This window comes from Varroa destructor, unplaced genomic scaffold (genome assembly GCF_002443255.2).
Source record: "Varroa destructor unplaced genomic scaffold, Vdes_3.0 BEIS01000006.1, whole genome shotgun sequence".
Taxonomy (NCBI): Eukaryota; Metazoa; Arthropoda; class Arachnida; order Mesostigmata; family Varroidae; genus Varroa; species Varroa destructor.
In genome coordinates, this window is record NW_019211459.1 from 480,760 (window position 1) to 508,460 (window position 27,701).

The 27,701-nt window shown below is 40.1% G+C and overlaps 1 protein-coding gene and 1 long non-coding RNA gene across 7 annotated transcripts in view; one reads left to right on the plus strand and one right to left on the minus strand.

The window, feature by feature from the left end:
* The first annotated feature begins 227 nt into the window (after positions 1 to 227).
* On the plus strand, positions 228 to 27,408 carry LOC147754704 (uncharacterized). Of its 2 annotated transcripts, none has more exons than XR_015329872.1 (5): positions 228 to 677; positions 1,004 to 1,219; positions 14,971 to 15,039; positions 25,478 to 25,578; positions 26,799 to 27,408. It is a non-coding gene; the product is annotated as an uncharacterized LOC147754704 (long non-coding RNA). The 2 variants fall into 2 exon arrangements; XR_015329871.1 differs by having other exon boundaries at positions 244 to 677; positions 25,468 to 25,578.
* The window catches only part of LOC111252317 (uncharacterized), a 29,458-nt gene continuing 16,989 nt past the window's right edge, over positions 15,233 to 27,701 (minus strand). For all 5 annotated transcript variants that reach the window (XM_086992392.1, XM_086992393.1, XM_086992391.1 and 2 more), the window contains 10 exons: positions 26,787 to 26,970; positions 25,406 to 25,587; positions 24,858 to 24,969; positions 24,155 to 24,353; positions 23,789 to 23,951; positions 23,398 to 23,434; positions 20,244 to 20,442; positions 19,458 to 19,535; positions 18,857 to 19,005; positions 15,233 to 18,546 (listed from right to left, as the gene is read on the minus strand). In XM_086992392.1, coding sequence (XP_086848518.1) covers positions 18,398 to 18,546; positions 18,857 to 19,005; positions 19,458 to 19,535; positions 20,244 to 20,442; positions 23,398 to 23,434; positions 23,789 to 23,951; positions 24,155 to 24,353; positions 24,858 to 24,969; positions 25,406 to 25,587; positions 26,787 to 26,970 — 1,452 coding nt within the window. In that variant the 3' untranslated portion in view covers positions 15,233 to 18,397. The remainder of the gene's footprint in view (positions 18,547 to 18,856; positions 19,006 to 19,457; positions 19,536 to 20,243; positions 20,443 to 23,397; positions 23,435 to 23,788; positions 23,952 to 24,154; positions 24,354 to 24,857; positions 24,970 to 25,405; positions 25,588 to 26,786; positions 26,971 to 27,701) is intronic.

Consider the following 27,701-nt stretch of genomic DNA (forward strand, 5'->3'; position numbering starts at 1 on the left):
ACATTCGCGTGATGAACGTGCATGCTTTAAATAGTAAATTTTGAAAGAGTCCATGTCCACTGGGCAATACTCTTGCATCACGCGCTTTTCTCGCTTTTCGATAGGCAAAGCTGGCCATTGCTCTATGTTGACCCAACGGTGAAAGTGGCGGGATCGACTCGGCAGTAGCAGTACAAAAGTGTAGTCATCAACAAGAAATGCTTTTGATGTTATGCCCCCCCCTTCTCCGTTGTTCACCGGCCTCCCTAAGGGTTTATACACTGCTTTGACACTGTGCCGATGCTGTTGTTACGTTCCCGCCTGGGGGCCTCGAACGGTAAAACTCAACGTGATGGATAACACTGATGATGTGTAGACGGTGCGAGAACGTATCGTCCATTATGCCATGCATCCGCAAACAAACTCGTCAGCAATATGGACCATCGCACCTTCTCATCATACGAGAATATACACACAGTATGTACGATGCTTCTGCGAACGAACGTCGGTGGAGAGTCAGAACGTGGTTTCTCACCATAAACACCGCGACTCGACGAGGTGGTAGAGTGACGACGACGACGACAACAACAATAACAACGATGATGATGGCGCTTACAACAGCATTAGAAGCTCGTCTGTGAAATCGGCGGGAATAACAAGAAACCTTGTTGCCTTCTTGGACGATTTACGAGAGAACAGTAAGTCGAATAGTAACGGGTAACTGCTGCAGAGTAGGTAGACGGTGAGCCTGTGCGGTTCGCAAAAACTGCGTTACCCTGTTATCTGGCAACAATTTCAGGTTAAATTGGTGGCGTGCATGTTGCAGAAAAATCTAACAAGAACCACGTCAGGAATTTTACGTCCTGGTCCCCTCCTTCTAATCGGTCCTCACCTTAAAATATACCTAGTGCCCACAACGAATGTAGCACACACAACCCGCGCATGGCGATTAGCGTCTCTATTGATCTTCTGCTTTCTTCCGTTGTGTAAGTAGAGCTCTTTCATCGCTTTTTCAACTTTTCAGGCGCATTCCGCAGGATCATTGTTCCGTTCTTCTTATCGTGCTTTTGACGAGCTCCGCCAGCAAGCTTGGATTCTCCGCCTTGTTTGTGTCCGGTCGAGTTTTCCAAAACTAAAAATTTCTATACTGTGTGGGTCACGTCATCAACCGGACGTATACGTATATCGGGTCGGATGCTTTACCTTTTTTGTGGAGGTATTTGAAAGTCCTTTATAACGGGTGAGTACCTGGATCGATTCACACGCGGTGCTCCGTTTGTCCTTTAAATTAGGTAGGGGATTAGGTAGCAGGTCCATGGCAGTTCCTAAGTGCCTGTTCTCAGGTCCTTCTCTTTGAGATCCGAGTCAGCCTTTAGTTTCCTCTCGTCCTCGATCCATCTCGGTCACGGTACCATCCGTACTAGGGTTTTCCCTTGCCGCTTGTGTCTCTAGCGCCTTTTGTAATTTTTGTAACACTTATTCCCGTCGCCGTTCGCGCGATTACGAGTTTCTTTTTCTCGCATTTCAGTTTAATTGTTGTTTGGCCTTCTGTGGCTTTCGTAAACCTAATTGTGGATTCGGCAATGGTGGCCGGGAGTTTCTGCTTTGATTCTATGGCTTCCCGCAATCTTCGCGTAATTTCAGCTAAGCTATTTGCAGTTTTTGCTTTCTTTGAATCGTCTGTCAAATGCTAAAAGATCGTGCAGCTTGCTTTACTTCGATGACTCCCTCGTTAAATTTCAATTTGATTTTTTTTGTTTCTGCACCTAATGAGCATACCGCTTCATATTCTTTCAAGGGCAGTTAGGCCGTACGCCTCCATCCGGTCGTTGATCCTTGTCAGTGCTTGTTGGACCTCCTCTTGTTACGTTGTATTTCCATTTGCGGTAACTAGTAAGCCTAAAACGTCCGAATAGGCGATCGATCGGAACCCCTACGACCTAAATAAGTCTATGACGTCACTGTATGCCATGGTCCACAGTAGAAATCCGTCTGTGTTTCTTCTTAAGTGTTACAAGAAGTAATCTCCTTTTCTTACGTTGTAATGCAGACTGAGTCAGCATAGGTCCGAAAAGCTTTTTTATTACCTTCTGAACCAACCCCTTAGCGGGTGTCGGCTTGCGCCTCTGCAGTTACCTTGTGATTATCTTATAGCATCACGTTCGTTGCCTGTTGCACTGGAAATCTACCACTGTCTTATTACTTGTTATTACTATTATGATTATTATACCGAATATACAAGTAAAATAAGAGTGCGTGATATGCCAGGCGATAATAGGCATCGACTATGCATATAAAAAGTGCTTGCTTGAAAATATCCGAAAACATCACACTAGCCTTTTTGGTTATACGTAATTTTTGCATAGTTATAAGGCTTCCGGGCTCTTTACCTGTTCCCGCTTTCCCTATTTTTGAACAGCAAGGTTTGCATACCACTACCTCAGTTTAGGCCAAACAGATAATCTAATCTGACCCCCGTGTATGTTACCTGTTCTTCGGCCACGCCATAAACAAAAAGTGACCCAACGAAGGCAAACAAATAACCTACCATCACTGTTTCTTTATGGTGACTTTGATCAAGTTTATACGTTTATAGGAACGCTGCAGGGAGCGAACTCCGCGACTATACTGTTCAAAATAAGTATGTCAATCAAAAAAACTTTGAAATAGGCCTTTTTTATTTATTTTATCATTGTATCTAATAGATATTTTGCTATAAAGAAGCTCAGTTATTTTCTGAGACCGGCGCTCTTAAACTGTTTTCATAGAATTAATTGTTACGCGACGTTCTATTTATACAGATATAGGGACGGTCAATAAAAAGCAACATCTTTTCGGAGCGTTACAGACAAACATTTTCAAGGAATACAATCTCCGCTCTTAGATTAAAGAAGCGTCATCAACACCCCACCGATACCGATTTACCCACCGGTAACTTATTTTTTTTTCAATGAACTTTCTACAGAATATCCAAATCTTAGGCAATCAATATGTGTACATTCATTGTTAACCAATGGAATTCACTGCCGAATTCACTGGCACAACTAATTGTTACGCATCGAACTCACCTAGGTTACGTACATCAATAAAAAAGCAGGTTACTAAAATAATATTTACAAGAACCCCGTTAGTTAGTTCAGGCGTAGAGTTGAAGACAGTGTTATGGCTTCAGCCCGGCTAATCTTGTTCCCATTCCCAAATTATTTTGTCCTGATCAAGAAGAATACCTAATCAGAAATTACGTAATAAGGTATTTCTCGAAAACATTTTTTTCAAGTAATACTCAAGCCAGCATTTCCGGCTCGCGCGCGCCATTTGAGGATCTATTACTGTCAATACAGTGCTAGTGTAACCCATGCGTTGAATTAGTGCCGATCTAGCGTCGTTGTCAGGACTCTAGCATTATTTTTGAAAGGTTTAACTTCGATATTGCACAACACTCTGTGCTAAAGATAGAATAGTAAAAATGGTCGTTTTATCGATTCAGGTTCTATCATCTAAAACAGGTGAACTTACAGTTTACACTAAATACAAACGACTTATGCTAATCTTAGGGAACCCAACCATAGACAAACCTCGCTCCGCCTGGGCAGCCAGCCGTCTGTGGCTGACGGCGACACCAGACCTAAAAATCGAGATATAGGGGTACAAATGATTTAAGTATCAAGTGCTAACGAGAGAGAAGACTATCTTACAATATCTCCATCTAAGGACGCGCGATGTAGGCTCCTAAAGCGAGATGCTTGGCTTGTGTATCGAACATTAGATAAGGCATCCCTACGCCACGTCCGCTTAAACCTTTCCGGCCTTTTTCTAGGGAAATGCGAGGCGTATTTAAATGGTACTCTATATCTTTGTTTTGCGAAGGAACATTTCAGTTCGGTTCTAAAGAAACGAGACCGGGCGGACCCCGCTCCGAACCAGTTGGAGTTTTCTCAACGACCCATAAAATGATACACACCAATTTGTCGCTGGCTTTTAGATACTGTATTTTGGTACAAAATGATAACTCTTCGTAGATTCGGGAGTTTCTGGATAATACCTGTACTTCAACTAAATGTCGTTACATTCTAACCAGCAATTTTGGTGTGTTAGCTAGTTTTCCAATGAAGGGAAACGAGAATTCCGTTATGTCTGTAATAGATGTTAATGTCAATGCGCTCTTGAGGAATACGCCATTGATTAATTTCTTGATCCGATCACTAAGTTTTCACATGATTGTCTTTGAAAATGCATTGCTTTGCCCTTCTTTATAAATAAATGTGTCCATTTTTACGGCTGATGCTGCCACATTACTTCAGACAGTTGGCCCTAACCGACACAAAAATAAGTGGATTTGAATCTAGGTTACCACCTGTTCCCAAGTTTAGTGGGCACACATGGGTCTTTCTTCCTGCCTTTCCCTGCGATCGTAAGCTCTTTCTTGGTAGTCTACGTGACCAGGGAATCAAGTTTCTACCCTTCGGAGAGCGCTGAAATCGTATATGACGACGCGAAGTCACCTAACGTATCTTCTGGTTGATCTGACACTGCCGCCCAACGACTTACGTCACCGCTTTAAGCTCTCAGCGACAAAAGCCTTTTAAACCAATTTTAGGAACTGGAAGTAGAAACAGCGAAGATCGATGCGGACTCGATTTGATCACAAAAGTGTCGAGAATGGAAAGAGACAAGCCGATAGGCCATGACTCGTTTTAGAGTGCATGGGATCCAGCATGGATTCTGCAGGAAGCACAGCTTCCACTAGTCCGATGATATAGGTACGGTAGAGGCGGGAAACCTGTCACAAATATAATGCTGCTTGCTGCCCTCTGGTACCGTTTTTACGAAGCCTGGCGTATTATTCTGAACTAGGTTCATTTGTTTGAACGGCTCTCTATTCACTCTGGAACACTGCGCTGTACATCTGCTCACTGTGAAAGTTTTCGACTACTACTACTACTACTACTAAGAAAAAGTAACTGAAATCGGCGATTCCCGTAAAGGCTATAGCGATAGCTCATTCTTCGTTAATCGGAGATCAATTCAGGCTATTTGATAAGTATCCGTCTGATGTTCACAAATTACCTATGTGTATTAATCATTCAACAATTATTCTGTCTCTGGGAAGATTATATGGAGTCAGAAAATCCGTTTTTAAATAGAATTTTGCACCACCGGCAACTGTTTTGATGATTCGTAAAAGCAGGTAATCGATAACGTGTATTCGTTGGCCTACTTCTGTTTTGAATCCAGTTTGCAAAAAAGCGATTTAGTCGCCCTTTTCCTCTCGACGCGCTGTCGGATAACACCATTTATTGAATATGATTGACTCGATAATAGTTTGACGCGTTCAATTGTCCACGCTTCCTATTCTACCTTTTGATTTAAAGCATAGGCGGCTTGTCGTCGCTCACAGCAAAAAAGCTTTAGCGTCTTCTTAAAGTGCATATATACAGTACATGGACAGTGTAGGGTGGTAATCCGTCGACGTGGTGTTTAGAGAATACAATAGGTGTAAAAACGTCCCGCTATTATCGTGGAGAAAGACGACGTCGCCATGCCTAGCGACTTTATTTCATTGAGTAGCCCTTTTCGATCGATACAACCGGGCTTTATATAGATACCTTGTTGATTATTTTGTTCTTTTCGGAGTTTTGCAATGTGCTAGGCCTTTTTAGTCCTACTAAACGCAAATCGTGGTTTTCCTGAGATGAGAATCTGACTGAACACTGGAAATATATGTATATCCTAAAACTACTTGTTCCTTTCTTTCAATCAACGTGAAGTCAGCACTTCTCGCCACACACAAAATTTGTGTCGAAACTTCATTGTATCATTGTGCCCTACGTCTTGCCCGATGCCGAATAAAAACCTGAAAATTAATATGAAGCCGTATTTCCTTTTGCGCTTCATTGAACCTATGGTAGACTCAGGCTCCTATTTTCTATTAAGTTTACTACCTTGAAGATGTCCGATGATAATTTGCACATAATAAAATGTGCGCAGCTTATTTTTTTGACCAACTAACGGGTTGTTGGTCCAAGGTTGTTATCGGCCTCCGGTGTCTAATCCAGGTGGGATACGTTTTTCAGGTGCAATATCCTACCATCAAACTTAACAACGCTATCAAGCAGTGCTATTGGTGATAGAGTTTTTGTATTAAAAACACTAATATGCCAAACTGCTTCGGCAGTCGCTTGATCTTGGCAAGAAACAAAATAGAGCAGAAATCGAAAACTCACTTTTTCGCCAGAAATATATATATATTTGAATGGAAATGAATCTCCTTGGCCATTCAATAGGAGTACAATGGACTTATAAAGAGATGAGAACACTTGGGCTAGTAGACAAAACAGTGAACAGATAAAAGGAAAAGGGAACATTTAAGAGGTGAGCGACATTAGTTACATACCAACTAAATACTTTCTCAGTTGTACTTTCCTCCTGCTGGGTCTCCTTTACATATGAGGCTCGGGTAGAATATATATTAAGTAAGCTCATGACGATAATTTTAAGTTATCCATTAGATACAATTTCAGACATACGTTTTGCTTTCTCTAGTTATGTGATGCACATTTATCACTGAAGGATGTTTTTTGTATTTGGCGTCCGGTATCTAGGCCGTTACACAGTATTTCCGACGAATAGGAAGCGAATAGTACTTGCGTTCAGATACGAACCCAAACCCATAGCCGTCCCTAATTCTTCCATGCAAATACGCTACTCTCTTCTCAATGTCATCTTTACGATTCGTCGTTCTGCAAATCTAATTTCATATGCTAGTCCGGTAGAATTCATAGATACGTAGTATCTAATAGACAAAGTCTTAAGGCACGACAGGAACGTTTGTTGTCATGGCTACTAAGGTGTTCGTCATCATAACGCTTTTTGTGATTGTCCCATTGGCATTGATTATTTTCGAAGTGTTAAGAGACCTCTTTCATTGTTGTTCCTCCAAGCCATTACCTTCGCCATTCTCAATTTCCTTGAACGTTTCAGAAAAGTGATAGATATAGTTTTAGGCTAAGTGCGCGAAATTTGAAATGCCCTGTGTAGCGATCATGTAGCGGACGACACATATTCGTTACTGCCGCGATGGTGAATACCTATGTCGGGTTCGAATATACCGTCTGAAAACGATCGGTCGAATGTAAATAACTGCCCGGTTTGTGAATTAGTTTTAAGGCCCATTTATTTACTCTGAGCTTTAGCGGAATTCTGCTTTGATGGTTGATGTTTCCATTGCTTATTCAGCGCCTCTTTTAAATAAAACAACTACCTTTATAGCATTTTCTAATACCTTAACTTTAACAACTTGCTCAATTAAAGCATATCTTATTTCTTGTAAAAAGACAATTTATTAGACCGTTGGAATGCGTCTGTTCGACGAGTTCACCAGAGAAAATTGACGTTTGCAAACCTTTTCCAATCATTGCTTCCAAATCAGCGCTAGTAATTCAGTAGTATTTAGTCCTCGTCAGATCAGTGGGCACCATAACGAATTCATTAACTCTGACATGTCAAAACCAACTCCTACCACACATAGTTATAATAACCTATAAATGCTACGCAATAAATATATCAAATTAGCTTATCGTCTGAGGTTATCGCATACGTTGCTACGTGAATCACCACCAACTGCTTTTGGCACATATTAGAAATGGACCAAAAGTGATAATGATAGAAATCACTTAGCGACTATAGGCCAACCTTGTATATTCCATATACTAATGGAGGGCGCAGTGATAACAACGGCAGTAACAAAACTTTAGGCATATGGCTGGCGTTGTGAAAACTAGCTTATAATATTAGAGTGACCGCGGCAATCCAGTTATTTTTAACTTAGGGTTCAGTATAACTGGACTTTAAGTATATGATGCAAAAGTGGCTCGTTTTCTCTAGTTGGCCGGCCCTGCCCGGTCGAGTTATATTACTCCCTTATATTTACAATCGATGATGGTCTCATTTGATAGGATGACTAATTCAAGATCCATATAATATGATTGGGGGCCATAAATAAGATTAGCTAAAGCAGGTTGTTCAGCCAAGAAGTGTATTCTACCTTATTAGTTTCAGATAAATATAGTTCACAGTCAAATACAAGAAGTACTTCGAAAATGGAAAGCTTCTTACACAGCGATTAAAGAACAGTTTTCAATGCCATTTCCAAATTATATTATTCGTGTGAAGAATACATTAAGTGAGTGCGTTCCGTTGACAAGAGTCGACTTTTATCAATAAAACCTATTTAGGCTACAATAGATGGAATAACTGAGAGCGGCTTCTCTATCACGTCAACCAATGCTACATCGAACAACCCGATTTCAATCAAAATACATAAATCATATACCGTTGCAAATTGGCTACAAAGCATACGTCACGTCTTTTACTTAGAATATTAGTTATGTTAACTATCCGTCATTATTATTCACGACTTTCTCCCATCTTTCGGTTAAATTGTGTATGTCGCCTCGCCAAAAGGTAGCAGGTTTTAAATAGAAAAACTTCTCCAGCCATGTTTGAGTTTATGGTCCAAAATGTGATTGCCCAGTAGACGGAAATCATGAAAATCCATCAGCGCAAGATCCAAAAAATATAGAAGATGTAACAAAACATTCCATTTAAAGTCCAAGAAAACAGGTTTGGCTATATCTTTTGTATGTGGTTTTGCAGTATAGAGCCGGATAACAAGATGTTGTTTGTCTTTTCAATAGACTGGTTGATTTGATGCAAATGGGTCGAATACAGATGCCGATCAATTGTCTGATTTACGGGAAACAACTCCGAGTGAATCAGGCCTTCGCATTCCCACCACATAGTTTTTTTGGATGAAGGTCTAACTGGAGCTTGGGCCTTCGCTCCTCAGCTCAGGCCACCCATTTCAATCTATGGTTCACGTTGAAAACAGACATTTCCTGTAACGAGTAGTCACTATGACCAGGCGATGCTAAGGTTAACCTATAATTTCTTGTTGGATTCAGAGAGCTCATAAGGGACCAGACAAGACATAAGTTTCTGTGAAAACCCAAGACAACAACGGTCGCGTAGCTGCAGCTTTACAATTCGATCAATTTCCGGGTTGTTTGTCAGCCGTCTTCCTTCAAAGGTGCCTTCAGGTTGCTGTGACTCAGTTCAGATAGTCGGCCAGGGGAGGAAGCATCCTCAGTGTCATCTTTGAAGTTGGCAGGTCACTCTTGAACAAATCTTTTAGCGAAAACGTCAAATAATGCACACAAAACAAATAATCCGAGCTCTTTCAGTCGGGTCTTGGTTTCAAGAAAATACATAACATAGAAGCAGCTGAAAAGACATTTCTCCTGTTTGGAATATTCATCTTTAAAGAATTTTGTTGATTCGAAATTGAAACAGAAAAGGAAGAGCATTTTCGAACGGTATTATGTGAATAAGAAATGTAAGGAAAAATGTATGAATACAGTTCTTTCAGTGCGAGAAATTGCTTTCAAACCTAATAAATAGGACTCTAAAGAGAATCCTCTCGAGCCCGCGTACCCAGTAAACAAACAGACGATAGCTGTTTTAAATACCATTTACCAACAGAGTATGCCAACCTTTGCTGGTGCGTTTTTCGTTTGATTATTACACCCATGTATATTCGCATAGAATCTTTGTATCAATTTGGTAAGACGGTCCCTAGGACAACACGACGGACCATGGTCATCGTGTTTCTAATCCGTCGTTTGTAGCGTACAATGCAAAAAAAGGATGCCCTTTAGTCAGAAGAAATACTTTTGCAAAGCAACCCTTACAAAAACCTACGTTACCTCGGCCCGTACAACTGGCCCTGTTAATAGCGTCCACCACGCTGTACCACCAGTTTCCTATAGTAGTAGTAACAGCGAACGTGAACAGAAAATCCATAAATTCGTTTATGTATATTAGCTGGTGTCACATCTATTTGTTGTTAGAACAACAACAAACTACAACAAGAGTAGTTACTCCACTAAGCCGCAGAACATATTGAAACGTACGTGCAATGCTCATGTCATCATAATGCTGCTTAACAATGGCGACCGCGAATATGTTGTATTTTTCGACACTGTCGGTGTTAATAAGGGTGCAGTGTTGTTGCCGTACGTTTAAATGTAGAAGCAAATTATTTGGGTTTTTGTATTTTTCTTTGCATTAACACCAGTACTGAGCCCTTGCCACTTGTCAAGCAACTCATTCAGATTCAAGAGAACAAATCACCAGAAGACAGCCCACCTTTACCGCTACAATCCCTGACAAATAATAAATAAAATTCCACGAGAGGGACGATCTCGAAAACGGACCCTAAATTAGATGAATACCACCACTGTTAAATATAGTCAGTAGGAAACATTTACCGAAATCTATTACCCTATTGGTGAAGATGTGGCGAAACTGAGTATCACACAAATCAAATAATTTTTTATTGTCGTTTACAAAAAGAGTACATAGATGAGGCATCTGTCCTACAACATCTTGCCGGCCTACAATGCACTAGCTATCGAAGGGAGTGACGTCGCTCGTCTATAAGTAAGTTGCGTTTAAAAATAACATATTTAGACAGCATTTTTGCATATGTTAGCGAAAACATCCCTGATGGATCTGCTTATTTATTAAACCGTTACTCGTTACGATTAAGGCTTTAGTTAAGGCCTAAACTATTGACATACAGAATTCACAAATAACTTTTCGCACTAACCATAAGTGAACCGGCATTATTTGGTACAGAATCGCTGAGATCTCGCTAAGGCACGTTACCGGTTAGCCGCGGTGGATTTCAATTTTGAACTGCCAGCAGGACTAAATACAAAGGTCCAAAAAATGCAGAAGCGTCCAAGAGGCGCGAAGAATGGCGGAAGACAATCTTACCTCAAAGGAAGCCTTTGGCATCTGTATAAAACAATCCGAGACCATCAGAAGTGTTTTTCTATGCCCTTTTTCGATCCTTATAGTCGAATGTTATTATGGGTTTTCCATATTAACATATGCAAAGCTCTGCCGACTTGTTCGCAAGGCCTATAATGACCGCCAACGCTATCGACAAACAGTTTCATAAATTTATATAATTTTGGTGAGGGTTCGTCAGACGCATGGAATAACGCTTTGTGCTCGCTTATATTACGAGAACGAAATTTCTGTTTCTATCATAACAAGAGAGTGACTTTTATCTGACTGTACCAAAAATAATGGCTTAACGGGTACCCGTTACAATAAACAGCCCGCTAGCTTCTGTCCCATCTTATAACACTCTATAGAAGCTGTATGTGTTAGAAAAATAGTGAGTTAGTCTAAGTCGTTGTGATTAGAAAAAAGTAAATCATTGTTTTGGACTAATAGACAAGGCGTCCAAACCTAAACAGTATTGGGATGCAGCGCAATCCCGTTGCAGAACCCATGAAAGCTATCGTGACTGCTTAAGAAATATATCACACATTAACATTTCAGTAAATTAGCGGACCTTTAAGATGGGTGGTCCTTTTTGTCTAGCTATTAGGCTAAGGGCAAATATTCCTCTTAGCCTAGATGGACATTTAGGCTAGCATTAGAGGAGACCGCCAAAGATCGCTAGTTTGGAAGAGAGAAGTCTCCTGTAGGAGGAGAAGTCCGGAGAAACAGTCCGGAGAAAAGCTTGGAGGTATAAACGAGGCCAAGCGTATCCATCTCACGCCTTCTTTGGTAACAGGGAAGTTTAAAAGATTTCAGCAGCGGAAGCTATGAGGTACTCCAGGCACATAGAGGGTAGCCAAGAAACAAAAATCTAGATTAAAGTGTTTGTGTGAATAGAGAAAGTTATCTTTCGAGCAATACTTCACCTAGTCGAGTGCGCCGCTTGTTGAATACCAGTTACCTGTGGGGACATAGGCTATCTGGCTGAGCTAGAAAGATGTTATCAGGTACGGGTGTACCGCTTACTAGTGACAAGCTTTCCACAGGAGGGGTGTCATCTATCAGAGGCAAATCTCAAAGTATAACTTTACGAAATGTGATAGTAAACTGACAGGGTCTTCCTTGAGATACTACACTTGGTAGCGATGTTCTATCAGATGTTGGCACAGTATCTGGTGCAAAAGTTCCACCGGTTCCAAACGGAGAAAACGACGTTTAGTTCGTAAAGCCGTCCCACATGACTAAAAATTGTGGGTCAGAATTTTATTTCTTGGGCGTTCTGCACGTCCTGCTCGATCGAGAGGCGACCACTTCCATCATGCTTACTCATAAACATTTCATGCTCATTCTACTTGCTGTTAGCGGAGAACACCGCCGCAGAGGCGTTAGTTTTCATGTATGGATCGCCTGTTATTATGACTTTCAGACGAAGCAGTTATCTGAACTTCTATACCCCACAGGGTTATCTTTTTCTCTCTAAGCCTTTTTTCTATTACTTACACAAATTGCTATATACCCAAACCGAAGGCAAGTAATAATATTACTACAGAAATCACCTTGTGCTGCTTTAACACTGCAAGATATATATTGTGTCTATATAAGCCTGCTTAAAAAGGTTCCACAAGGTAAAATATGAACAACAAAAAGGAAATAAATTTACAAATAACCTTATTACAAAAAACTGCTCTAATATTTTAATAAGTGGATTCATAAGAATCCAGAATCGCGATGGAATAGTTGAGATAAGTTTCTGTGAGGCGTTGACGACATTACAGCTAAAGCATTATAATGAAGCAGATCGATATTGATAGCTTACGGAATAATAACAAGATGGACTCGGAGGACGTGGAGGCATTGATTTCCTTTATCATAAAATTCATCAAAGTGTTTATTGCTATTCTTTTATACGCCTAGATCAATTTCCTTACATAAATATTATGTCATTTATGGCAGAGCTTCATAGTCGTCTCTAGGAATTAAACACTTTTCATCGTGGAAAAAGGCGAAGAAAGACGGCATGCGACGCAGTTGTCGTTGGTCGTAATACCTGGTCGAGTTCGATAGGCAGCTGTTATGATTATGTATATTTACATAATATTTTTTATTTAGATGGCTATGCTTCAAACTGAAAACGAGGCTTTTCGATTTGCAGAAGGTAGTTAGACTTATTTGGTACTGGTACAACTAATCTGCATTTTGCTTCGAAAAGGTACTGCTTGGAGGGCACTTTCCAGCAACGAAGCAATTTAAGAACGATCTAATAAAAACCAATAACGCAGGCTCTCTGCGTCAACGTACTTTGTCTGGTAAACGCGTAAACAGAATTACGCAGGTCTCGTATTATGCCTCACATGCCATATGGATCCACTCCGAAAATATGCTACAAAAGAAAACGTTTACAGTATGTTTTTACTAAAATTAGACCATAAAAGAACCATAGCCCCTATATGAGACAATATTCAGAGGACAAAATGGCGTGTTTACTTGAAAAATACAAAAGCACAAACTGTTCTCATCGAAACGAACAAACAGTAATTTGTTTATTACCTCCTGCGAATCGAATTCTGCTCAGTCAGAAGCAGAACGGCTTAAATTTACCGTGAAGCTAATTAGCAGTGCCACGCTTACACGAGTACTCTGTTAGAAACTGGCATGTGCACGGCGATGGATATCTATGTTTTCAACTTATATCTAGAGGCACATCTGATACAAAACAAAGCTAATAGAAAAATACCCATTGAAAAAAGGTATTCTCTCCCAGAAATATATAATTCAGTTATCTATTTGCTATTTACAGAGTATTTATTATTATTGACAAGCATTTCCCTGCGCGCGCTCACATGTATCCTATACGACGTGATTTTAGGCCACAAGCGCCTGATCCGCCCCGCTAGTGCATTAAAACTCTGGCGACCTTCTGTGCCAAAATTCTAATGTATCCTAAATAAAACGCAATGAATGAAACACCATCTAGCTTTTGGGAAGTTCTTGGAAGCCGAGTTGTTTTAAAACGGATCTCGATGTCCATCGAGAAAAATAAATCGGAAGGCCAAAAAGTCTGGCGGACAACACTTCGTACTCAATAGCATGGTCACCCCTGCACTACTTGGCTATAAAGCTTATCTCCTACAAAATACACTGGTCTGGGTTTTTCTCTCTGACTTGTGGGCCACACCTCCGTCTCTATTGTAGATGAAGTGCAAGCGAATTCGCATAGTCTGCCACAATAAGACTTGGTCAGTTTCGTAGTATCCTTCGTGATTGCATAGTGAAGCCAAGTTGCACTACGTACGGATTAGTTCGTACATCCCTATACTCCCCTATAGCTGAAAACAGGACAAAGAACTCTTCCGATTTTGATGGGCTAGACTGGATCGTTACGGCTAGTGTGATAATCTTCTTGATAAATGTCAAAACTTCTTATATATATATATATATATATATATATATATGTATTTAACGTATCTGGCATGTAAGTTCGCTGGGTACTGCTCGTAGCACGTGGTCTAGTAGATCTTCGTCGATCAGCATAGGCAGCTGCTGTACGAGATACGGGTGAATGAATGCATTTGGTCGTCGAACGTCTGCCTTTTGCCTATACAGCTTCTATGGCCGTAATCTCTCTTCATACCATACCGTCACGTAATTCATTCATCAGTCAATTATATTACGGATCGCTACAAATGTTCCACTCTATCTTGTACAAATTGTGAATTTTCCAATATCCTCGTTGATTGATCAGTGACTCGATCAAGCTTGTCGTTAGCTTATACCACATGCACGCGCGTGCTAATAATAATAATAATGATGCGAGTTTCGCTGTTATTTGTTGTGTCGTCGGAACGTCAACAATCATTGTGTGGAAGCCGGTAAATTATAGTCAGCTATGAATGGTAGTAAGATTAGTACGAGTATACAAGCATAAAAATGACATAGTGCAGGAGATTCTTGCAACAGCGAGTTCAATGTCGATCTTTTCGCTATAAACGAACGAAATCGTTGTCTAACTGAATTGGAAACGTTAGCACTTCTACTGAAGAGCAGCTAACCTGAACAAACACTTCTATGTTTGTTGTTAGTTGCCGTTACCTGTTATTATGGTATTTTTCACTTATGCTGACCCCCATCTTACAGGAGTCACGTGTCCATTTCTATTTGTGCGTTTGTTCGCCTCTCTTCTACGTTCACTTGCAACAAATTTCGGTAAGTACAAAACAGATTAGCGCAGAATTATCAGTGATATCGCTCGCTGGTTATCATCTTATACTGTAATTTGACAATGTTTTACACTCGTAATAGCTATTTTCCAACTGTAATACCAAGGTACCGTTTGAGATGCTCGCGTGTTGCAGTTTCGTTGTGTCTTTAGATTTCGGTGAACGGAAAAGACGCGATAAACAATTATTTTTTATTTTATATATATTATATGGATAACTCAAATCAGAAATACTAGAATTGTGTTCGATCTCATTAGGAAAACGTTCTTTTGTTTGCACAACTGATTGCTAGTTTTTACGTGGAGTGCTATGTATATGTGCGTGAAATTGTGTGTACGTGTGCCACGTACACGTTCAGAGGGTGTGCAGGGCCCTTTCCCACAGCCCTATTAAATTCAGGTACAATACAATTACAATCCTCGTTGTTTGCATCAGCATCAGTATTATATTGTTGCGCCCTGATTCTGTTGTTGTTATTGTTGTTGTTGGTATCGTGGGTGCAATACGGCAGAATACAATGTTATATTACAATGGTACAGTATAGTTCGTCAAACATTATCGTCGCTATCATCATCACGAGTATAGTAATGATCATTATTAATATATTGTGATTATTCGACTCGAAGAACTGCTCTTGCCTTAAGCTAAAAACATTGGGCCTCGCCATCAAACATGACAGGCGTCTGCCTAGCAGACGGCTCTATAGCTCGTGTCCTTTTGACTTTTTTTCTTCATTACTATTGGACGCTTTGTTTCTTTCATTTCCGCAGATCATTGTGAAGCCTTTGCTTTAGCAAACATAAAGACGCCTAAAACGAATGATCTGTGATGCAAAGAAATACTGTCAGCTGTCGCTTGTACATAGCATTTCGTCTGTGTATTGAGTCTTGGGTCTTCGAGGCCCAGAAAGAATAACCTTGCGTTGTAGTAGCAAATACATCCTCTACCATCAAATAGTGCTAGTCGTGATAAGGTGGCGCATTTTTGTTTTAGCGTCACGTAAGTTGACGGAAGTAATTACTGTCAGTAGTAACTGCTCTATTCCTATCTTACAACGAGCAATGATCGACTCGAGCGACTGGATATTTTTTTCGCAACAAATGCTACATATTAGAGAACATGGTATTAAGTCCGCTGTGCACTCATAGATAAATGATGCTGGATACTCTGTGATATCGTAGTTTTCCATAGGCCTGAAAAAGCAATCCTGGTTATCTTACACATATCTACTGCATCGTCCTTAAGGAATCTATTTGATTCAACATACCAAGTCATCACAAGCTCAAAATATTGCGACAATTTTCAAAAAGTTCAACGACGCTGACGAAATGGAAAGCATGACGGCATAGAGAATAGTTTATCAAAGATATTATCAGCTTTTCTGAGCAAAATTATACTGCGACTGTTTAATTTGGATTTTCCCGAATTGTGCATGTTCCATACCTAGTCTTTTGAGGCTAGTCGTAGACTCAAAATAATTACACCATAGTTGATGTCGATCGTAGCTATTGTCGTTCTGATACAACAATGTTTAAACTTCCTTTTTCGAAAATTAAAAAAATGTGATTTCCGGAGGCAGGGTCAAAACTTGGTATGTTATGGGGGCCCATTGGTGTGCCATCAAGAGAGCCTTAAAGCAATTTCAATAATGCTTTGTTTCGAATCAAAAAGAGTTTTCATATTGCCTGCTCTTTTTCTGAACATTTTTGACGTGTACATACATATATATATATGTAGGCAACACGAGTTGAAATGATACTTGTGTTCCGCTATCTACGGATTGTGGGATAGAAAAACAAATAGCCAGGACAACTACGAGGTTCACTGCGTACTATGCTAGAAATTTCTAGTTCATTAGAAATATAATAGCTCCAAACAGCATACGGCATACAGGTTTTACATAATTTTAATGCGAATTCGTGCTTGACTCACGTTCATTGGCTTTGTTTTCGAATGTTCAACTTGGCATCTCGTAAGTTCATGATTTTACGCGTAGATCGACTAGAAAGTAAATTGTCATGAACTTAATGTTGCTAACTGCACTGTGTTACGAGCTAAAAAAATTATACAAACATGTATATATATATATATATATATGTTTTTAGCTGAACATGCAATTTTGACATGATTATAACTGCTGAACTAGCTGGAAGTGTTTCTAACTTAAGCGAATTCGCCATCTTTGGCGGGAACTTTCGATTAGTCTACATTCAGATCTTTTCTAGTGGCATTTTTAATGTCGAGCGCAGTATCACCCCGTTACTTTTTCAAAAACCTCGGTGATCTGCATTCGAGCCGTCAACCTGTCGATTGAATTTCGATTATTACTGAAGGCCGATCATGAAGGTTTCAGGTTGTATTAACTTCAGCTGGACTGGCCACTTTGATTTCACGTCTTGATAACAAGCTATGACAGTAATTGGAGTGTGGCTGGCAGAATATTTCACACTCAGGATGTCTGATTATTAATTTAGCGACGTTCAATTTAGAACATGTATGAGCAAATGGTAGTACTCGGAAAAAAAACAATCGTCAAAGCAGTCATTAATTTCATTGCTCAGGTAAATGATCCACTATTGGCTCCAACTCGTGTGTTATCCAGCTGCTAACCGATCATAAATGTGATCTTCAAAAATTGATCTTTCCCATCGTAAAGAAGCACTATTGATAAAAGCGATAACTGACGGCTCATTTGTCAAAAAAAAATCCGAAGAAATTCGCAGAAGTTTTCTAAATGCTACCTATGATGCACATATTATATATATATATATATATCCACCATTTTGTATATATTATTTGCTAGATATTGTTTGTACACTGCAGTGATATTACAAGGACCGGCGCCAGCCCGGATCTATATATATATATATATATATATATATATATATTGTATAACTCTTGAGTGCCGCAAATACGGCATTATTGTAACTTGATGAGACGAATTTAGTTGTCCCTGAAATCGAAGACAAATCTCTTCCACGTGCCCACACGAAATGGCATGTCAAACAGTGTCGGTAATCGATAATAGAACTGTATTACATGTATGTATTTTTTCCTTGGACACAATCTGACTAACGCCTCTGTTACATTTATTTGGGCTTGAAACAGATAGCCAGGCAATTTATGTGACCGGCTATAGTCATTCTTTTTAGCCCGTTCCTGGTACGATAAAAGATGCCCTGTAAAAAAATATTTTTCTTGATGTTTTCACTTGCAGACAACACCATTGTTTTCATTTTTGGCGCCTTCTTGCCAGCTATATGACCTTTACAACGAAAGCTTTTCCCTCTACTTAGGAAGATCATAAGCTATTGTTCTTTTGTGTCCCGCTCGTGATTTTCTAATCACTTTATTACAATACATCCTGTCAGATGCTGTTGTAGATATTCAATGAGCTGCGTCGATGCCCCTGCAGAATTGGTTAACTCGAGTAGCTCAAGCTGACGCAATGCACACAACGAGGAGAGACCCGACGATGTCAACTGGTGGCAACCTATAGCGTCAGAGCAGACCACATTAGAAAGCCAGTTAGAATTTACAACGCAGGGAGGGACTAGGATTTCGATACAGGGAGCGATCATTCTCGACAGAAAGTTCATACGGCAGAACATTGAGTCGGCCGTTTTAATTAGCTGAATGTACCATCTGAATGCGATTGTCAACTTCACGACCACCTCGTATATCATTTCCATTTGGTCATTACTTTTATATCCTCAAGCCACATAGTGTTTTCGATATTATCTTACGATAGTGTTTTCATTAGAAAAGTTTTTGTTTTGATAGACAAGAAAATTGTTTGCTACCGGCAAGCGAAAGAACGCGCAGGGCTTTCATGGTTCCGAGGTGCGCAAGACCAAAGTCGGAGATTTGCGAACACCATCGTAAATGCAGCGCTGATAGGTTTGCCATAGTCGACAAATAGCCCAATCCAATGTCAGTTACATGCACACACCTAGAAAATCACATGTATAGGTTCTATTAGGCACATCTATCGTCATCTTACCTAGTCGAATTTTCTGGAAGTGATGCTTAATTAATAATACTAGTTCTATTAATGCAACTGACGGTGGTCGCCTTTACTAAAGGCAACATATTTAAGAAATATTATTTTGACAGCTCGAAGCATTGAATGTGACCAAAAGTCACGAATCGAATTTAAACATTCTGATGTAAAATGAAGCCTTTTTTTTCTTCTTCTTCCTATTATACACTTCGGACCCCCTGGGCCTAATTTTCTATAATAACATATGCACCATGTGACAAGGCAGAGAAATACAGGACACATCACATACCAATATAGTCTTTGGGGTTTCGTTGCTCGCAACATAAAACAAGATTTATGAGCCTAGCCGAGTAGCCGTAGGTCAAAAAAACCATGCATCACCCTCAGAAGCAGGAACTCACCTATCAAGTGTGAGGCTCCGCAAGGCATTCATATCGCAGGCAATAAATTCTAGTGATGCGTCTGTTACTCGAGGACACCTGTCGATTTAGATGGGACAAACAAACAAACAAACAGGTGGATTTGTCGAACAGTTTAAAGTAACTTCGTCTATTGTATTTAACTTAATTGACCAGAATCACGTTATAACGTTCGTAAAATCTATGGAACTTGTAGACGACGTCGAAATTGGCTGTGCATATCGAAGCTGCAACCGCTATTCTTCATTAGCATTCTGTCAAAGATGAAAACTATAGCACTTTTTGCGATGCCTAAAAAAGGACCGTATGATAAATTCACTCGAGTCGATTTTTTTCCTGCTGAAGCCGGCCTCGGCCCTAATGGTCTAGAAAGCAAAGTCAATGGGTAGCAGTTAGCAATAACAAAAAATCATTACAATATTAGACAAAGGTGGGTATATGCCCGTACGAAGAGATGCCGTCGCTAAAATGCAGCAGAGATGAAGCTTTCGGTGGGAGATTTTTGAAATTCACGCCCCTTTTTTTCACTTCTGTTATTTTTGCAGTTACATATATATATATAGTATTGCAGTATTTATGTAGCACATAAATTCTCAATACAACGACGTTTTGTTATCATCACTTACATACTTTTATTGTATCTTCATTTATTGCCCATTATTCCGATATTGTTACTTGGCTTGCAGTTACTACAAACTAGCCTTAAACTTAAATCGATTTACTTTTATATTTATCTACAAATAGTATTTTAAGTGTCGAGGTACGAACCATGAAAGGTCTAGCACGCGCAGACTGCGGAGGTTCTCGGCGAGAAGTTCGACGCCATCATCAGTAATTTTGGTACATCCCGACAGCGAAAGATCTGTGAGAGCCGGAAGAGAATGCACGATATTGAGGACGCCGTGGTTGGTCAACTCCCAGCATGACCGTAGGCGGAGGACCTCTAGAGTGGAGCCCTGGCGCGGACCTGCAACGAGGAACAGCCCATGATTAGCATTAATATCGTTGAAGATAGTAGAAGCATTTGATCACGTTATGTTACACTATTTACCTTCATCCTTGCACTATTCTAACCCGGAAAATTTTGCTAGGTCAAAGGCTTTACTGAAAAATTCATCCTTCTGTACTTCGAGATTTCACTATTAAGCCAGTGGTCGAAGAAGGCGGTAATCCGTAGACGCAAGGTCTGCAGAATACGGTGAGTGCAAGAGAACCTGGTACCAGGGCCGACTTTCGATGTGACCTGGCTTTGTGAAAAAAAAATTATCCTTGCCGCCTTTATCGGGTTCTTCCTGTTGAAAAACCTGATTCAAACTATGCAACTGGACGATACACGGATCCTTGTCGACGACCTTGTCGATTTTTCTCAAGTATTTCCCGATGTATAAAGTTTTCCAATTCTACCAAATAAAATATCATGGTTTTTTTTGGGATGGAGATTTGGTTTGACTTCCCGAATAGACGTCCGAAGACTTTCCGAAACTACTTGTTCCCTTCTTTGCCTCAAATAAACGTGGAGAAACCAATTGCCGTCACGATTAATAATTCCGTGTGGGAACCCGTCATTGTGTAGTATAAGACGAATTGTTGAAGTTGAATAAAAAGCCATATTCTTTTGTGCGTACAACACAGCCCATGTCGCCCCCAGGCTCCGAATATCTCATAAAATTTCATGCATTCGAGATTCCAGACAATAGTTAATTGCACTCTGAATTACCCTTTGGCTAGTTCACGAGGTGATCGATTGCGGATGGCAGACCAGGATAGACAGCTTTTCTAGGCTTAAGATTCCATCTCTAAGCTTGGCATACTTTTTCGAATAACCCTCTTGATTATAGAGTATTTGCTGAACACGGCACAAATATCTAAGGCCATTTTTTTTGGTAGCTTTTGATGTCGGTAAAGGGCAAAACAGGATGGATATCGAAAACGCACCCTACATGAAACCTTCCTGCTAACAGCATGAAATCAATATACAGTTTCGCTTACGGCACAATGAAATCAGAACAGACGTATATAGAAGCCATTACTTTCAGTTTAACATATACAGAAATTAGCTTTCTCGCGTCCAAGAGACTGAGTAATTGTAAAGCCATACGCCACTAGCAAACGAAATGCGGGAGATAATCAATCAGGTCGTTTCCTATCTGTTATTACGTGTAATCAAACAATAATTAGCTTAGGCGAAAATATCTCTTAATGTTAATAAAATCAAAGCTTAACGGTTCAGTTTCTATTTCTTAAAAGTGAGAACACAGGTGGAACAGGTCGTAGATTGGTAAACACATTGGAGAAGGTAGCCTTTGGCAAGATAAGATCGTTGCTAGAGCAATGCTCTTAAGAATATGAATTGGTAGATTGGAAATCACAAAGACGATGAGCATACTTTGGTATTTTAAGACAAAGACGAGTCGATACGCTTAGTGAAGTTTTTGGGCCGAACAGGGAATAAACAATGCGCGCCCTGTTAACTCAATATGGGATTTTTCAATCCACGTGCTAAAAAATTTCGATGAAAACACTGAAGGTCAATAAAGAAAGCAATAAATGTTTTTTCAGCATAGATAGAAACAGGTATGGTATACTCTATAGAAAACTTATACAGCAATTACCAGTAAAAAAACAAGTCTCAAACACATCGTCCCGCAGACGAGACATAAATCAGTCGATGCCACCCACCTGGAAAGGGTCAGGCGAAACATGGGACGAGCTAGAAGACAATGCATTCTGGTAATTGCTGGACTTAAACAAATAATAACATTTCTGCTGTCACAGCGAATACTTCGTGTGAGATTGGGCCTTTCGGAGCTCTTATAGGCATGCTAAACTGTATGTGACTAGTTGCGACGAAAAACAATTTTTGCCATCAGCTTTGCCCTGTCGGCATCCGTCTGCTTGACACTGCCGAAACAACGAATAGTGAACCGACCTGATATGTAAAATTGTCGTAACATCAGACGGCTAGCTCCCACCACGAAACAGTGTGTTTATGTCCGGATTCGAACCTAGACCGTCTATGTTATGCTAGTTCTTCCATTGACTGACAGCGAATCTGGAGCAGGCTTCTTAATAGCGTTTTTTTGGCTACTGTAATTATATGCACTACATAGACAACGATAGGAATCTCGATCTCGTTTAGTCCGTTGCTAAACTTTTATGGATGGTCGTTTACCGATCTGTGTATTTCCACAAAGCGATTTTGTTAGCGGAAGCGAGTACATCCGAACTCATGTTCATGCTTGCAATAATCATTACGAGCATTTGTTGTTACATGATGAAAACGAATGATCAATATTGCCACCGATACTACAGTGTGGTCACTCGACGACAACGTACGATTTTATCTCTATGCTCCAATAACGGTCTCGAACGAGGAATACAATTGTTTTCCGTGGGATTGAGACTGCTTCTGTGCCCTCAGAACGGCAATTACGTAACGTATTCTACCACCGATTTTCCCAGATAAATTATCGACAACAAGGTTGACAACAAGACAATACCGAACTGTTGACGAGCTCTTAGAGCGCTGACTTTAATATGTAGTTAATAACAAAAAAACACATATAACATCTTGTACGATGTATTCAAGCAATTTAAGTTTCTCGGCCCACTAAATAACTATGCACAACTTTCCTATATTATGGAACATCTAAATCACGATGTTTATCTTCAAGATTTGCAGTATACACAGATTGATATTATGATTGTCTCGCAAATTTTCGACGATGATAATAGAATTTCATTCGCAGAGTCAGTGAGAGTCTGTCAGGCTATAATTAAGTCATTCAATCTGAATCAGCTACGGCTGAATCGGATAAAAGAAAACCTATATGTTGATCGCTGACTGTTTATAAGCTAATGCTGAGAAGCATCTTTAAAAACTAGCCGCACTGTTCTCTACATGAGGTTTCTAACTGCTTACCAAGGTAGGCAATCGAAGCATCCGTGACGTGATACGCCTGAAAAAGAATATTCCAAAAATATAATTTCAGCCAGTCCTAATTCGTATCTAAATGCTCATGTGGAACACTCAGCAATCCTTATAACAAGTCGTCACCCATACGTCGGCCTTCCTTTTTTAACTATTCTCAGGTTTGGTCGATGAATAAACTATAGCAACCACAAAGAACTCAAATCTTTATTAATTTCGTGATTATTTTTTGAAATGTTATTAAACAGACCGTTTCCCGTCTCCCTCTACCAAACAATACACATCTAAATATGTGTACACATTGCTTTTTTTGTTAATTAAAATATGGTTCAGAGTGTACGAATTGAAAGTTTGGGCCAGCATTAGTAGGTAATAGTCCTACCTGTAGATTGAATTCCTTAAGTCCTGGCAAGAGTTGAGCCACTGCGGCCACTGTATCATCAGCCACGTTGATGCAGTCCGCGAGCGCAAGTGTCGTGATACGAGCATCTAGAGATGCCCACAAACCTGCATCCGTAAGCTCATTACAGCCAAACAGTTCCAGCCTATGAAGCACAAGAGTAACGGGTTAGTAAATGACCAACTCCTATCGTTCTCGCTGCCATGATGCATAGTATATATATATACAATAGATAGTGACAAGTTCTCAATGTTTTGTAGCATTCTGTTTGTAATGCGAGAGACATTCAATGCTATAGCTTTTATGTTTATATTGCGTATTCTATTGTATCGTAGAATTAGGACAAACCATGTGAGTTTAGGACAGGCGCCTACAAGAGCTTCTAATGCGCGATCCGATAATGAACTGCAGCGGAGTGATAAACGCGTGAGTTTCGCTAGCTGAGGACAGACGTGCATGAAATCAAGGACGTCCTCATCACTCGCGTAGAATAGGCATACCGCTTCGAAACCTCTCCGCTCTAATGAATCATATAGTTGCCGGCGTGCTGTCACACCAAAAAAACAAAGGACACAAACACCTGCATTAAAACTATATTTTATATACTGCAAGAGCTGTGCAACGGTACACGTGTTGTATGAAAACTCCTCTGGTCACATTGTATTCCTAATACTATCTCGAATTCGACAGGTTTCATTGAGATCTATTTTGTATTGGATCTTTAATTTTCCGCGAAGCATTACAAATACATTTTGTCAAATAGCGAATAGGCCTTTCGTTTTTTCCTATTGTATATTTCCGTTTCGTTGAAGATTACAAGGAAACGTATCCTAGCGTCACGATTATATGCTGAGTGACAGACTTATCTTTGTACACCCCAAATTCCTCCTACATACCCTAATAAATCAATGCCTGTAATCTGCCTTTGTGTTTAATATAATCAAGACGTTTATTTAGAATAAATATAATATTGATAATATAAATATAAAGTACGAGGCATACGCGCATAGTCGCTGTGCCCCGCATACGCCCTGTGGATGGTCAAACCTACCTTGAACCCCGTCAAGACCTGGACCTCTTAACTCTCGACACTTTACCACTGCTATCATTGAGTCCTTCCAGTAGCGTGGATGGTATAATATGTCCCGCCATGTCTTACATACCTGCAAACAATACATTTTCGAAGCTTTCTGCTAAATGTATACACATATTTCCCCGTGACTCACACCGCCGCTGTGGTATGAATCACGGGGAAACACTCGAACTATTACTACCCCACCCTCCAAATATACAAAATGTTTAGCCATTAAATAGGTGGGAAATTTAACTTAGGATAACCAAAGCAAAATTGTACTCATTTTCAGATGTTTATTTGTAAAATAGTGCGGAAGCAAGCGAATGTACAATCAAATAAATAATGCATCTTAGCGCGAGTTTGCATGGGGTATGAGGGGTGCAATGTTAGCATGAAGAAGCAATTCTTTTTATAAGTCGTTTGACACGCGCATATTTCATAGCCGACACAGTTACCTTTTGGGACGATAAACGCGCCTTAGTATATATAGTATATTAGGATCATTTAAGCTCATTCAGTGTTACCTGAGCGAGTACACATCGTTCAGTCCCGCTGAAATAAAGAAAGAGTCTCCGTAAAAACTCAGCATCTTCCAGGAGTCCCTGAGCAGTCTGCGGTCGTGTCAGAGCCGTCCATAGTTCTCGAGCGGCTCCTGCCCGGCGACGTCGACCTGCTAACTCCACGGCGCCCGTTCCCGGTGAGTTTCCTGCTCGCACGCAAAGCTTGACACATTGGTAAAAGGGCCCCACAGATAATTATCTCCGGTTCGTATCAGACAAATACTAACATTGAATGAGTACCCTGAGGCGACACCTTTTTGCATTTTCTATTAATGTTCTTGTACTAAGGGCTGTACGAATACCGAGCAGTGTAGATAGGGTTTCCATCACTTTGTAGACGATACGTTTTCTTCCCACGTCCGATAGAATATTATCCGGTTCTGGATACTTCAGATCATTTTGCGCCAATGTACCAGTGTAGCTTTGCAAGTCATTTAGTACACGGGCAATGGACTGAAGCGGCAATGAAAATTATGCAGATGTGTGTGACGTATTAAAAAAATATGTAGCGTCGACTGTAGCAGCGTAATATATGTAGTGCTCATCTGAACAGTAATAATTATAGTAACTAACAATCATTTCAGAAGCTTATCCATGCGTAACTAATAAACCCGCAAGCTTTAACAACTACTTTCAGTGCTGCCCTTGAAAATACCTAATCGACAAATTATGTCCGTTTGATGGTAGTTCACAGCCGAAGCTCGTAAGTACACAAGCGAAGTTCGACCAATGCTCTAGTCAGCATATAAGTAAGAGACTTCCGTTACGTTAGTAGAATCGAGCTACTTACGGCTTGACGCCTTAGAATTCATAATAACTCTGGCCGTTGAGCCTACTACCTCTGTGATCCAACTTTTATAAGGTTGAATCAAGATGCGAAACCTTAACCGGGAGACAAGAATACCTATGTTAAGCCTATAAAAGGTTCAATAGAAAAGGGTCGAGGTTTTCGTGGTCATAACTGTGGTAAGCGCGCACAAAAACATCTACTAGGGTTATATGATGTTTGAAGTCAATGGATTGTAAATTGGTAATAAAAAAAAAAGAATGTGATTTATTCCCAGGATGAAATTGCTCCTCCAGAATGATGGAAATGTGAGTCGGGTGGATAGAAATGTTATAGAACTACAAAAAGTTGTATACGAATATTGAATGTGGACGATGTATTTTGAAACACCATAAAGCACTGAGCTCCACTAGACCTTTTTGTGAAGGCGGAAAAAGAGCCAGGGCGTGGTTGATTAGTTACTAACTAAGCACCTATTGCTACGGCATTTTGAAGCGTTCCGGAAAATACCGTAACTTAAAGCAATACTAGTTCTGTATAGTTAACACTGTTACCCACCATGTTGCGTAGGAGGCGAGGAACCTTTTCCGTGGAAGTGATCTCGTTGTTCGATGCCACTGCCGACTCGAGCGTGCTCGGTACGGAGACTGGAAGCAGCGTTGGAGGCGCCCGCCTTGGCACGAACTGCTAACCCATTAAAGCAACGGCTTAGTTCCGCAGCCGCGCGTTTCGTGAAGCTCACCTGAACAGGACAAGATGGTAATCATCACTACTATATGAGAAAATGTAACTTCCAACCATTTATATGTAGCAGTAGACCTTATGTTTGAGAAATGACGTTGAATCGTTACTGTGGTTGAGGAAGAAAAACCCGAGACCCTACGAGGTCCGTCCAATTTGAACTAGTTATTTTTAAGGTAGCAATAACTTACTGCCTCACAAGCGAACAATTACAATCAGTCGGCCTGCACATACCTCAATTCCCTACCGTAACAAACCAGAATCGGTTGTTAATGCATTATAAAAAAAGACAAAATTCTATCAGATCTTAGACTAGAGCGACAATGATATGATAAATTGTTTTGAGAAAATGTGCCAACAGGCAGTATAGAAAGCTGAGTGCTATAGTAATACTACAACATACGAAGTAAAACCTAATAAATCGATATATAAACAAGAACTTTTAGATTGTGCTAGTTAATAGACACCGGTTGTTTCAGGCCGACCCTTAATGTTTGTTTTACTATCAGACTCCGCTTCAGACGGTGCAAATGCGCTTATAGCAACTGTTGAACATTTATCCGCAATACCGTACTGTTGTTAAAGATTCGAACACCTCCTTCTGTGCGTACGGTATACATGACATAAACATATAGGTACTGATTCCAATTTCTCTGATAACGGCAACTAAACCATAATAATATATAAATAATGAACCATACGTATATATATATATATATATATATATATACA